At 40.4% G+C, this 13,626-nt stretch overlaps 1 protein-coding gene across 1 annotated transcript in view; it reads right to left on the minus strand.

The window, feature by feature from the left end:
* Nucleotides 1-780: 780 nt before the first annotated feature.
* HS2ST1 (heparan sulfate 2-O-sulfotransferase 1) overlaps nt 781-13,626 on the minus strand; it is a 231,905-nt gene continuing 219,059 nt past the window's right edge. Inside the window, exons 6-7 of the mRNA XM_077452962.1 lie at nt 4,918-5,075; nt 781-1,824 (exon numbers count right to left, since the gene is read on the minus strand). Of these exons, the coding sequence (XP_077309088.1) occupies nt 1,598-1,824; nt 4,918-5,075 (385 nt within the window). The 3' untranslated portion in view covers nt 781-1,597. The remainder of the gene's footprint in view (nt 1,825-4,917; nt 5,076-13,626) is intronic.

Here is a 13,626-nt window from a genome sequence, read left to right on the forward strand (position 1 = left end):
GGTATACAAGGACAATTCAGACAATTATGAGAACCAAACCCTGTTTGCAACCGTTGAGGGAAAGCCCTTTTCGGTTACAGTACGACAATGCCCGTGTGCAGGAAGCCAGCTTTATATAGATACAGTATGTGGCCCAAAGGATATTGACAGGTGTCCCCCAAGGCTCCACCTGGTCCTATGCAACAACCACTTAACGTGTAGACAACCTTGAGCTTGTCCCAAACTCTAGACATCTAATGGAAAAGGGAAAAGTCCTGATTGTCATAAATGTCTGCAAAAGCCATAAAGAAGGTGTATGACAGCCTCAGCCCAGGCTCCAACCAAGTCATGCCTCTAACTCATTTCACTTCACCCACAGAGCTTAGTCATGGTGAACAGGGGTCCCCATGACTTAGTCATGTGGGAAGAATGAAACGTGTTGGGCACGTGTCCTGGTTGGAGCCTGGGCCGAGGCTGTTATACACCTTCTTTACGGGGTTTTGCAGAGATGTGCAACTTCCAGGTCATTTCCCTTTTCCATTTCACATACATATGGTTTGATGCGGAGGAACTGAAGTGGACACACAGCACTGAAATCTACTCTACAAAACACCTTTGGGATGAACTGGAACACTAATTGTGAGCACATGGTTTTGGAATAGGAACAAAACTCATTAGGGGGGAAGATCAGGTGTCCATAGTTATTAAAAGCATTAGAAAAAAAAGGTTGAAAACTCATGTATAAACTAATTTATATACAGTTAGGGGTGGCTAAAGATGAATGTACACTTCAAAAGGGTATTTGGTAAACCTTTTCTTTAATAAAGCAATACATACTTCAGTAAAGTTGAAAAACATAGGTCAAAACTACTAGTGACTTCAAAAAGCATAGTTTTGCCCCAATATGTAAGCTTTTTCTCCTGGCAAATGAGGAGAACCATATTAGACTTTATGACGTTTCATCTGTAATACTTTCTGAGAATGATATTGAGCCATTGAATTTTTCCAGTAACATGAGCCAAACAATGACTTTATTTTTAAAAAAAGTGTAACACTTTCTATAATGTCTATAGATAGAAGGGTAAAATAAAAAAACAAAAAATACTGCTTTGTTGATTTTAAATCCAGGAGCCATCTTGCTACTAATTAAGCACCAGTGTAAAAATGGACAAGTTACACAGCAGAATGTCTGATAGAGCTCTTCAATGTGTTTAAATATTCACAGGTGGAAAGTACATGATCAATAACAGCCATTTGAAACTGAACACAAAATAAATCAGAGAGACGTTTGGACACTTGCAAGTTAAAAAAAAAATATCTAGAGTTCCATTTTTTTTTTTTTTTTATGTACAGTGTAATTCCAGACTGTCCAGTGTCCATTTTGCTACAGTTGAGTTCTCACGTGTTGTACTTATCAGCATGATCTGTGGCAGAAGGAGATCACTGCAAGGTCTTATTTTCTTAGTACCGAACATTTGATATGGCTCATTTGATGACAACCTTAGCGAGTTATCAATGAACCGTCTCACAGGTATAATTACTGGTGGAGTCTGCAGGCCTGAAATTAAAGCCTTATGAACAAAGGTGTAGTCCATTAAACTAACAGCACACAGTGTCCTTAGCTTGACTTTGGGTAAATTTTTTCATAGAAAAAGTTCTGTGAAAGAATATAGAGTTCTCCATCTTTTTCCCGCACTGCATGTGCCCTGACAAACTGAAACTGCTCAAGTGCAAACTCATAAAACTCGTTCTCCATTTTCCATATGTCCGACTGCTGAAGCTTTGCAGTAGTCTCCTTTGATGGTGCCTTCTTTTCTGTTGTTTTTCGGAGGTGAGACTTCTTTCCTGTAGATACAAAAATACAGCAAAAGCAAGTGAGGGAAATAGCTAAACTATGTGCAAATTATTACAGCATGAAAATGTCAGTTACCATTAAAACTAATTTGGCGTTAAAGTGCAATTCAAGCCTAACACTAAACATTTTTAAAAAGGTTACCTCCCCCCTCCTCCTGTCTACCCATATGATAGGTATACTTACCTTTTTTTAGTCTGGTCACCTGCTCATGCGGCTCCGACTCCCATGACTCAGCCATTATTGGCACTTTCTCCTCTCCCCTACAGCTGTGGCTTGCTGATGCAGGGGAGCCAGAGCTGCAGGATCATGTGACCACACCAAAGTGGACGAAAAAAGTAAGTATACAGATCTTTTTCTACACAAGTAGAGGTAGGAGGAGGGAGGGGAGATAAAACATTTAGAAGAAGTTATTATGCTTGAATTCCATTTCAGACGTTTTTAATAGAGTAGACTCGCCTCTAATTAATACACCTCATAGTCATATAAAAATATATTTAATTTGTTTTCACCCAACTTCACTGTGTGGGAGTCCATAGCATTCTCCCTTTTTTATTTATTTCTTAAGTACCCGAATAAGCATTTTGGAACACAGTACAAACATGAAGATTCTACATCTTTCCTTCCAGCAGTCCTAGGATTTTCTATGACCTTCTTGCTTTACCTCTGACCTCTGTAACCGGCAAAGTCTTTCTACAACTCCCTCTTAGCATGTCATTAAGCTCCAGTCCCATCCAGTGATCTCCATGTTTATTTGATAGACAACTAGTGAAGTGAACAAGTGAAACACATGTCTGATAAAAGAGCAGGACAAATAGTAGGATTGGGATGGGGTTATTACTGCCCATTTAGATGCTCAGTTCTTGGCAAAGACCAAGAAACTTGCATTGATGTCTACCCGTGCGCACTCATCCAGCATATTTTCCGTATGCAAAAATTCTTCTGCGTTTACAAGAGCATGGCCGTGTATAGTCCTTCACTTGTATGGCAGGCTGTATGCAACACATGCAGCTCCCCAGGTGAGGGAAATTATGCCAGGCATCTAAAATGCCTGCGCAAGCCCCGTGTGCATGAACTAGGCTGAAACGATTAATCAATATTTTTTCAGTTTTTTTTTTATCCGATCGAAAAAATAATCGGCCGATTAATCGATTATGAAAATAATCGTTAGTTGCAGCCCTAGCATGAACCCTTAATAAAATAGTTCCACAAATTCTCAAAAGAAATAAAATGAAGGGCTCTGACTGGTCCTTAACAAGACAATCAGGTTTTTGTTCTCGAGTCGCTCCAATATTACTTCGGCCTTGTGTTTGGAGATCCTACAATCTTGGATAATATCCAACCTTAAGTTTTATTAAAAGAAAGACACATTTACAAAAAGTATTATTCCGTTCTTACTATCCATTCTCAATTCAATTTTTAACATAAATCACAGTCTCTACTAATTAAAATCTGAACAGCAAGTTACCACCACTATACTTTGGTGTAAGGTTTTTTTTTTTTTTTTTTTTTTTTTTATGTAGGCAATCCCAGATCTGACCACAAAACATTTTCCACATGATGAATGAGTTACTTTCAAGCTTATTATCAAATTCCAAACATACTTTCACATGGTTGTTTTTGTGTAACTGGTCCTTCTATGCCAATCCCCCTGGAGATTCCATTAATATGCAAAGCACTTGATATGTTGATTGATGTATCTTTATTCCAGTCTCTGCTACTGAATGCTGTAGACCATTCAAAAAGTGTGTTGGCATCTCTTTGGCTTCTATCACAACCTTTCACTTTGTTTGGGAGTTTTGGGGGATGACCTTATCTACTCACCATATCTGTGGCTTCATCTGTTGATACATAAATTTGCCAAGTCCACTGGTATTTCCAAACAATGTGATTTTTTTTTAACCCTTATCCTAAATTAAGCATTCATGTTTTCATTATTATTCAGTCTTAAGTCATAGCTATCCTTTAGATTTGCAACCTAAATTCCTGCTACATAATGGTAGATTTAAGCCATCAAGTTTAGCAGTTATTTTAATGATTTATTAACGAAGGGCAGAGACAAATGTGTTTTCATTAGGTAATAATTTTCACTTGTTCCAAATCAGAAACTACCTGAGGGTAACTTAGAAAAATGGCAGCTCTCCCAAAACAGTAGTTAACATGTATGAGATAGCCTCAGCCTTGCACCACCCCACAAGCCATGCTCTCTGACTTGTTTTGCCCTACCAACTGGGCCTTAGTCATAGAGGGGAGAACGGCGACTTTTCTAAGTGTGCGATACAATACTGGATGATGGCATTTCATGCCGATACCCCATTCCTGAGCATCAGTGGGATCATACACATTTCCCATCTTAGAGCAGTACTACAAGGAGGTTAGCGTAGGGCAAATAAAGTTAACCATTTTTTGAACAGAAGCAACTGAAGCCTAGATGCCCAAGCCAAACTTAACAGTGTCAGTCTACACTGGGTAAGTTGACAGTACATTATAGTTTGATATGCCTGCCTAAAGGACATGAGGCTATTTGGTACACTGTTGAAAATTCCTGCTCTGTTTTTTCATTATAGATGAAAATGGACAAAAGACAAAAAAAATAAAGTATCATTTTGTAATTAGCCTTTTCATACTGTATTGTAATTGAGGCGCATGTTCATCTTTAGGCTGCAGGCCCTTCTGCATGCAGTAGATTTAGTAAATTAACTTCCAAGCTTGAATATGATCACTGTGCCATAGCTATAGTGATCACAAGAATGGGAGCCATCCCCGATGGTTTCTGATGTTTAGTGGGGAATTAAAATCCTCTTAGCACAGGGCAGTTGGGACTGTTTACCCATTGTTCTTTACTTGTGCCCGCATAGGATTATGCGGCTTGTAAATGATAAGTCTTCCAACGTTAAATCAATGTGATAAAAATCACCCCAAAATGTGTCTGGAAGAACAGTATTTGTGCATCCTATGGTATCCAATCAGATTCCAATTGTAATTTCTCTGGGGCATGAATATGAATAGCATTTAGCAATGAATGGAATTCTTGCTACAATCCAGACCTAAGTTCATACTCAACAAAATTGGTAATTCCTAATTACCTGAACGGTAGAGTTCAGTGGCACCTCTAAAGAAACGGGGCAATGCTGCCTCCAGCAACATAATAAAATCCTCCAGCTCTTCTGTCACCCCGACTAAAAAGTATTCATTTATCAGGTTGTACTTGGCTTGGTCCAGGGCCCATCTGCTCCCGACATTCCTGAAAGACAGATTAATAAAGAAGCTGAAAATACAAACTATCAACTGAAAATTTTATTAGACACAGCACAAAAAGATAAACACACTATAAAAAAAAGTTGTTTCTGTGATATTTTGCATATTTCTACCAGTTACCACAGTAACTGCTGTACAAAAAAAAAAAAAAAAGGTTCCTTGCTAGGACAGATGTCTGTTGAATTGCCTACAATTATTTTCTTACTTCAATTTAGATCCACTTAAAGCAGAACTGCACTTCACCTGAGCACCACACACCAAAAACACTATTTCATTTATTATATCACAAACAAAAGGGGGCGTGGAGAACAAACATAGCCACCCTAGAACAGAAAGTCAGAGAATAGAAGAAAAAAAAGCTTGAATATGAAAGAAGACACAAAGAGGGATAGACGGCTTATTCTGTGTTTATTTAAACATAATGCATGTATTTATTTTATATAAAAAAACTATTTTCAAAAGAGTTTAGTGTCACCCTTAAGCAGCCTTTTTCAACTAGGGTGCCTTGGAAAAATGCCTAAAAATTGCCCCAAATTGTGTATAAGCCAGTGCGTTGATTAAGTCTTTGTTGTTAATCAAAGCCATGTGTTTCATTGTGCAGCATTAAAACCTTGGGCACTGTGCAGGGCAGCCGCCAGTGATGTCATTGGTTGACAATAACCACATCATGCACCTACACAGCATCTTTGTTTGACACCCCCCCCCCCCCCACCCACCTCTGTCAGCATTGGGGTTATGTTAGCTGCAAGGGGGGAGATAAAATGAAGAATATAAGCTGGAATACCAGTTGGACACCCAAAATAAATTACCTCTAATGTTGTGTTCTAAGTGTTGTGTTCTAAGTGTGTGGCGCTTGTAAAATTATTAGTTTTGTTTTTTTACATTTTAGAATGGGGTACCTTGAGATTGTGCACAATTTTAAAGGATGCCTTGACTGGAAAAAGGTTTAGAAACATTGCTTTAAAGTAAACAAGGGCTGCCATGGTTCATGTTCTTCAGTATTGGGTCAAATACTTGGAATGGGCATGCAAGTCAGTTGTTCAGAGAAACTCCTAGACTGCTTTAATTTTTTTTTCAGGCGAGTGGTAGAGAAAGAGCCAAGCAAGACAGCCAAGCAACTAGCATTTTCCAGTGAAAAGGTGAGCAATGGAGGGGACCAAGTTTCTCTCATGATAGATATTCTATAATATTTGCTTGCCAGTAAATACTTAGCCCTTGTACACACGGTCGGAGATTCCGACGTAATGAGTCAGATCGGATCGTTTTGTCGGATATTCCGACTGTGTGTGGTCTGCATCGGACTGTTTCCGTCTGAGTATCCGACTGACCAAGTTTTCCAACTTGCCAGTAAAATTTTCCGACAAAAATGCTCCGATCGGACATACTCCGATCATGTGTAGAGAATTCCGATCGGACAAAGTGCCCACGCATGCTCAGATCAAATTCCTACACCAAAGCTATTGGCTACTAGCGTGAATGTAGTCCCGTCGTAACAAAACATAATCACGTCGGATTTTCCGACAACTTTGTCCGACCGTGTGTATGCAACAGTTTCGGACAAAATCCGACGGATTTGGTTGTCAGAATCTCCGACCATGTGTACAAGGGCTTATACTCAGCTGTTGCTGTTACTTTAAACCTAGAATGTTAAATTACTTGCTGGGGATAACGATCTTTAACAACATTAGTAATAATAAAGACTTTAGACCAGCAGAAAATGCTTGATCTTCGGGGCTATTAAAATTATATGATACTAATAGCATGCAGCTGCAGGCTAGTGGAAATTGTATTTTTTCTTCAGGATAAGTGCCATCCAACCAGACAATAACAATTTTATAATTATTTTCAGCGAGTAAATGAGCGCTAAAAGCAACAACTACAAAGCCATAAGAAGCGGAAAATTAACATTGTTATATGGTAACATATATATGGTTAACACACGAGGAATCCAAGTAGTAACGCAAAATAATTATAGCACGCCAGCGGGTTATATTGAGTTCATCAACGGCAATCTTGGACCCTGCATAGGGCCAGACGTATATGTGCTAATGAGAAAACAAGGGGCCATAGCAACCAATCAGATTCTTTCATTTCACTAAAGACGCATAAACAGGACATCTGCTACTTGATTGGTTTGCTTGGAACACCACAAATACCTTTAATACTTTTTATTTTAAACTAGCCACAGGTAAGTTAGAAAAAAAATACACATGGTCCAAGGATAACTTGGACATTGTTACTTCACCCTAATAATTATGTTTAAATACAAATACTGCATATGGGGGATGGGGGGGGGCATGATGCTGCACTGTTTTGGCACCAAACATTTTACATGGGTGCTGTCCTAAAAATTATACAAAGAAGTCAGCATGCTGCTTTAGACAGCTATAACTGAACTGTACAGAACAGCAATCGGGTACTGTTGTGTCTGGATGCTACCACCACTTACTGTGCTGCTAGACAATTTGGCTTGAATGCCCTGTCTGCATTGAAAAGGGGTGAAGGATCTGTTTATTGCAGTTTGCTCACTTCTGAAGAGAACTGTGGGAATAGTCATCAGGTGGAGTGATCACCTGAGAAAGAGTGTGGGGAAAAGGGCCAGTACCAACACAAAGTTGTCCAAAAGCAGAGTGGTCGCCAAAAAGGGAGCGAACTCAAGCTGCTGAGCTCTCCAGAAGTTGAGACATTATCAGCCCATCGGTAACATCCACATCAAGGTGGAGGAACAGTAAACGAAGTCTGAAAAAAGTAAGCCTTGAAAGCAACGATAACGAAGTGGTAGTACAGGTGCAGAAACACATTTTCAAAGTGGTTCCCAGTGTTGTAGACTGGCTGCTTATTGTTAACTGTTATCCTGGGGCTTGTGTAGCCTAGTTGCCACCAGTTTTCTTTTACCAGTTTGGCCCAGATAAACATTTAAAACAGAAATTCTAAAATTCTAAACTGAGAATTTGCATTCTCACGTGTATCGAATGTATGCATTTTATCTTATTTTCAAGCTGAACTCTGGGCTGGAACAAAAAAAACCCTTGCACTAAGCCCCCTTATGCTGTACTGCAAGCGTTAAATGCTCATTATGTCTAAGAGGAGAAATTCTTGCCTTGTTCTGTACTCCAGTAGGCTGCCTTTAGCTGTGTGACCGGGTTTCTGCAGCCTTCTCTGTAAGCTGTTCACAGCTGTGGTCACATGTATACCTCCTTCACATAAAATATAGGGTTAATAGATCTGCGTTGTAGGACTTGGTGCCAAGGGAGTTCTAACAGGCCAGGACTTCAGAGGAAAGTGCTGGAACAGAGACTAGGGTAAGCAATACAGCCTCTTCCTCTATTCTGCAGAAATAATGAGCATTGTACTCTTGCAGTAAGGGTGACCCCATCACAAATGTATTTTTTTTTTCTTTCAGCCCAGAGTGCTGGAAACCTTTGCCAAACCTGGGTCAAAAACGATGACCATAAATAACTCCTTATACCTCTTCTTCACGATATTCCACTTTCCACTGAAGCGCTCAAAGCATTAAACAGTGAATTTCACACAAAATGTACTTGTCTATAAACACACACCCAACGGACACATAGCAATGCCATAGGACAATTAGGTCCTAGACAAACTGTGGGTTGCGGTCTGAGGTATGCTAACCTCCATTATCTGGAAGTAGGGAAAACTATGGAAGTGGTGGCACTTTAGAAGCACAAAGGCGAGTGTAAAGCTGGTCATACGCTACCACCTACACAGCGTGGATGGACAAATCTCCTTCTGTGGAAATTGTATTTTGAGAACTGGCTTTGCCAGCTCTTAAAATACCCAAAACAGTGCAAGCGTCCGATTGGATGCAGATGCTGTTCAGCTGACAATCTTCCAACTGGCTTCCTAGATTTTTCAAACTATGGATATTGGGTGGAAGGGCAAGTTGCTGAGCAAATTTCAGCCAGTTCATCAGTAAGCTGACAGGTTACACAGTCAGCTACCAGCAAGAGCTCATGAGTTATACTAGCTGAATTTATAGAAAGTAAAAAAATAAAAAAATAAAAATAAAAAAATTATATATATATATATATATATATATATATATATATATATATATATATATATATATATATATATATATATATATATAAATAAGAAAAAGTATACCAATAAGAGTCCAAAAGGTTACCAAAATTACAAAGCTGGCCTGACACCAAGGGTCCATGCACACTAGGAGCAGACAAAAAAAAAAAAAAAAAAAAAGACAGGACCTCTGGCAGAAAAAGCGCTCATAGTGGCCCCTTGTACAGTTTAGGACAGTTTATGGGCATTTGCTTTCATAAGTGTTTTTTTCGAGGTGCATAAACACATAGGATAACATTGCTATGCTTCTACAGGCAGGAGATAAAAAAAATTCAAAACTTTTCCAACATGAAAAATGGTGAACTGGCCCATTAGATAACACTGGATTTCTTCAATCAAGGGTTCTTGTTCATATTGGTCTATTCTTTGCACAGTAACCCATACTAAGCATTCAAAATCCATCTTGCACTATTATCACTCAAGTTTCACACTGGATCTTATTGGCTACTACAATAGAAATAGAATAGTAATAAGTCACTGAATACTTCGATATGTGTGAATTAAAGGTGCCATACTGGATATCAGACAGCTGGAGACAGCAGTATGGCCTAATTTGTCAGACGTCTAATTAAACCTCGATCTTCTCATAAATATTTAATGACATTTTAACACTTTTGCTTAATATCCCGCTGACTGTTTACAGTTAGTTTCAGCTAATTACTAAATTCCCAGGTTGGAAAAATAGGAACTGATTTAACACAACCTCACACTGAAATAACTGAAGCGTTACATTCTAGATTTATATATCAGGGAATCAGACGTAATAGACAAGTTTAGTTTTTTTTTTTTTTTTACAACCTATGGTTTTAAATACAGTTTACTTAGTACTAGGAACTGTTGTTCAGACACATAAAATAAGTTTACAAAGGATTAAATACCGTAAATACCGTAGATTGCATAGACTGATGGATACACACATTTTTGATTATTAGATATAGAACAGAGCTTTAGGAAATTCAATAAAAAGGGTTGGTCTTATATAAAAGACACGCTAGTTTTAAGCAAGACAACGTCTTCTTTATAAGCGCAAAGCCACGGGACTTAGGGCTTTAACGAGAGATAAGAAAACACTGCATATATATGTGCCCATTTAAAATTTCATAAATCGGCTTTACATGCACTTTAATGCAGACTCTATATATCCCTGGTCTACAGGCACAGTAGACTGGGGCACTGATATCAGCAATTAACCACTTTCAGACCGGACCATTTTGCTGGTAAATGACCAGAGGTCTTTTTACACTTTGGCACTGCGCTGCTTTAACTGGTAATTGCGCGGTCATGCAATGTTGTACCCAAACAAAATTTGCGTCCTTTTCTTCCCACAAATAGAGCTTTCTTTTGATGGTATTTGATTGCCTCTGCGATTTTTATTTTTTGCGATATAAACGTAAAAAGACCGCAAATTTTGAAAAAAAATGATATTTTCTACTTTTTGTTATTAGAAAAATCCAATAAACTCAATTTTAGTCATACATTTAGGCCAAAATGTATTCAGCCACATGTCTTTGGTAAAAAAAAAGTCAATAATTGTATATTTATTGGTTTGCGCAAAAGTTGTCACATCTACAAACTAAGGTACGTTTTCTGGAATTTACGCAGCTTTTAGTTTACGACTGCCTATCTCATTTCTTGAGGTGCTAAAATGGCAGGGCAGTACAAAACCCCCCCAAATGACCCCATTTTGGAAAGTAGACCCCCTAAGGAAATTGATAAGAGGCATGTTGAGCCCATTGAATATTTTATTTTTTTGCCTCAAGCGATTGAATAATGACAAAAAAAAAATTTTTTTTTTTTTTTTACACAAAGTTGTCACTAAATGATATATTGCTCACACATGCTATGGGCGTATGTGAAATGACACCCCAAAATAAATTCTGCTGCTTCTCCTGAGTACGGGGATACCACATATGTGGGACTTTTTGGGAGCCTAGCCGCGTACGGGGCCCCGAAAACCAAGCACCGCCTTCAGGCTTTCTAAGGGCGTAAATTTTTGAGTTCACTTCTCACTACCTATTACAGTTTTGAAGGCCATAAAATGCCAAGATGGCACAAAACCCCCACAAATGACCCCATTTTAGAAAGTAGACACCCCAAGCTATTTGCTGAGAGGCATGTTGAGTTCATGGAATATTTTATATTTTGCCACAAGTTGCGGGAAAATTACAAACTTTTTTTTTTTTTTTTTTTTTTTCACAAAGTTGTCACTAAATGATATATTGCTCACACATGCCATGGGCATATGTGAAATGACACCCCAAAATAAATTCTGCTGCTTCTCCTGAGTACGGGGATACCACATATGTGGGACTTTTTGGGAGCCTAGCCGCGTACGGGGCCCCGAAAACCAAGCACCGCCTTCAGGCTTTCTAAGGGCGTAAATATTTGACTTCACTCCTCACTACCTATTACAGTTTTGAAGGCCATAAAATGCCAAGATGGCACAAAACCCCCACAAATGACCCCATTTTAGAAAGTAGACACCCCAAGCTATTTGCTGAGAGGCATGTTGAGTCCATGGAATATTTTATATTTTGCCACAAGTTGCGGGAAAATTACAAACTTTTTTTTTTTTTTTTTTTTTTCACAAAGTTGTCACTAAATGATATATTGCTCACGCATGCCATGGGCATATGTGAAATGACACCCCAAAATAAATTCTGCTGCTTCTCCTGAGTACGGGGATACCACATATGTGGGACTTTTTGGGAGCCTAGCCGCGTACGGGGCCCCGAAAACCAAGCACCGCCTTCAGGCTTTCTAAGGGCGTTACAGTTTTGAAGGCCATAAAATGCCAAGATGGCACAAACCCCCCCCAAATGACCCCATTTTGGAAAGTAGACACCCCTAAATTTAGGGGTACACTAGTGAGACTAGGTAATAAATGGCGGGTGCCCTGAAACTATAAAAAAATAACTAACCAACCAGCGTCACCTGTAACAGTTATATGGTGATCACTGGTGAAAGGGTTAACTAGGGGGCAATCAGGGGGCTTTATGCGGTAGTATATGGGGGTCCCTGGCGCTATAAAAAGCTGCGGCGAACCTAAATACCTACTTGCCTAACTAGCGTCACCTGTGACACTAATACAGCGATCAGAAAAACGATCGCTTATTAGGCTGGGTTCACACTGGAGCGATGCGGGAACGCCACGAATGCGCGGCGGGTTCCCGCATCGCATGCCTCCCGGCGGCAGTTCACACTGCCCTATGCGAACTGCTGGGAGTGTCAGTGAAATGTTACTGACACCCCCAGATCAGTTCGCATATCGCAGTGCGATCTGCAAACTCGGATCGCATGGTGTGAACACCCATGCGATCCGATTCTGCTGCGGGCCAAAAAAAGGGTCCCGTGCGAATTTGCGGCGGGTGCGGCGGGTGTGGCGGGTGCGGCGAATGGCTGAACTCGAATCGCACAGAGATCGGATGTGATTTGCACTGCAGTGCGAATCACATCCGTTCTCAAACCGCTGCAATCTGAACCCAGCCTTAGTGACACTGGCGACGGGGGGTGATCACGGGGTTAAACCTTTATTGGGGGGGTTAGGGGGGTACCTTAGAACTAAAGGGGGCTAACCCTAACTGCCCTAACAGTTATTAGTCACAAATGACACCCGCCGGGTGATCAGGGGGTTAAACCTTTATTAGGTAATAAATGGCGGGTGCCCTGAAACTATAAAAAAATAACTAACCAACCAGCGTCACCTGTAACAGTTATATGGTGATCACTGGTGAAAGGGTTAACTAGGGGGCAATCAGGGGGCTTTATGCGGTAGTATATGGGGGTCCCTGGCGCTATAAAAAGCTGCGGCGAACCTAAATACCTACCTGCCTAACTAGCGTCACCTGGGACACTAATACGGCGATCAGAAAAATGATCGCTTATTAGGCTGGGTTCACACTGGAGCGATGCGGAAACGCCGCGAATCCGCGGCGGGTTCCCGCATCGCATGCCTCCCGGCGGCAGTTCACACTGCCCTATGCGAACTGCTGGGAGTGTCAGTGAAATGTTACTGACACCCCCAGATCAGTTCGCATATCGCAGTGCGATCTGCAAACTCGGATCGCATGGTGTGAACACCCATGCGATCCGATTCTGCTGCGGGCCAAAAAAAGGGTCCCGTGCGAATTTGCGGCGGGTGCGGCGGGTGTGGCGGGTGCGGCGGGTGCGGCGAATGGCTGAACTCGAATCGCACAGAGATCGGATGTGATTTGCACTGCAGTGCGGTGCGAATCACATTCGTTCTCATAAACCGCTGCAATGTGAACCCAGCCTTAGTGACACTGGCGACGGGGGGTGATCACGGGGTTAAACCTTTATTGGGGGGGTTAGGGGGGTACATTAGAACTAAAGGGGGCTAACTCTAACTGCCCTAACAGTTATTACAGTCACAAATGACACCAATGCAAAAAAAAAAAAAAAAAAAAAAA

This window comes from Lithobates pipiens, unplaced genomic scaffold (assembly GCF_037356315.1).
Source record: "Lithobates pipiens isolate NorthernLeopardFrog02 unplaced genomic scaffold, aLitPip1_a1.2 Scaffold_23, whole genome shotgun sequence".
In the NCBI taxonomy this organism is placed as follows: Eukaryota; Metazoa; Chordata; class Amphibia; order Anura; family Ranidae; genus Lithobates; species Lithobates pipiens.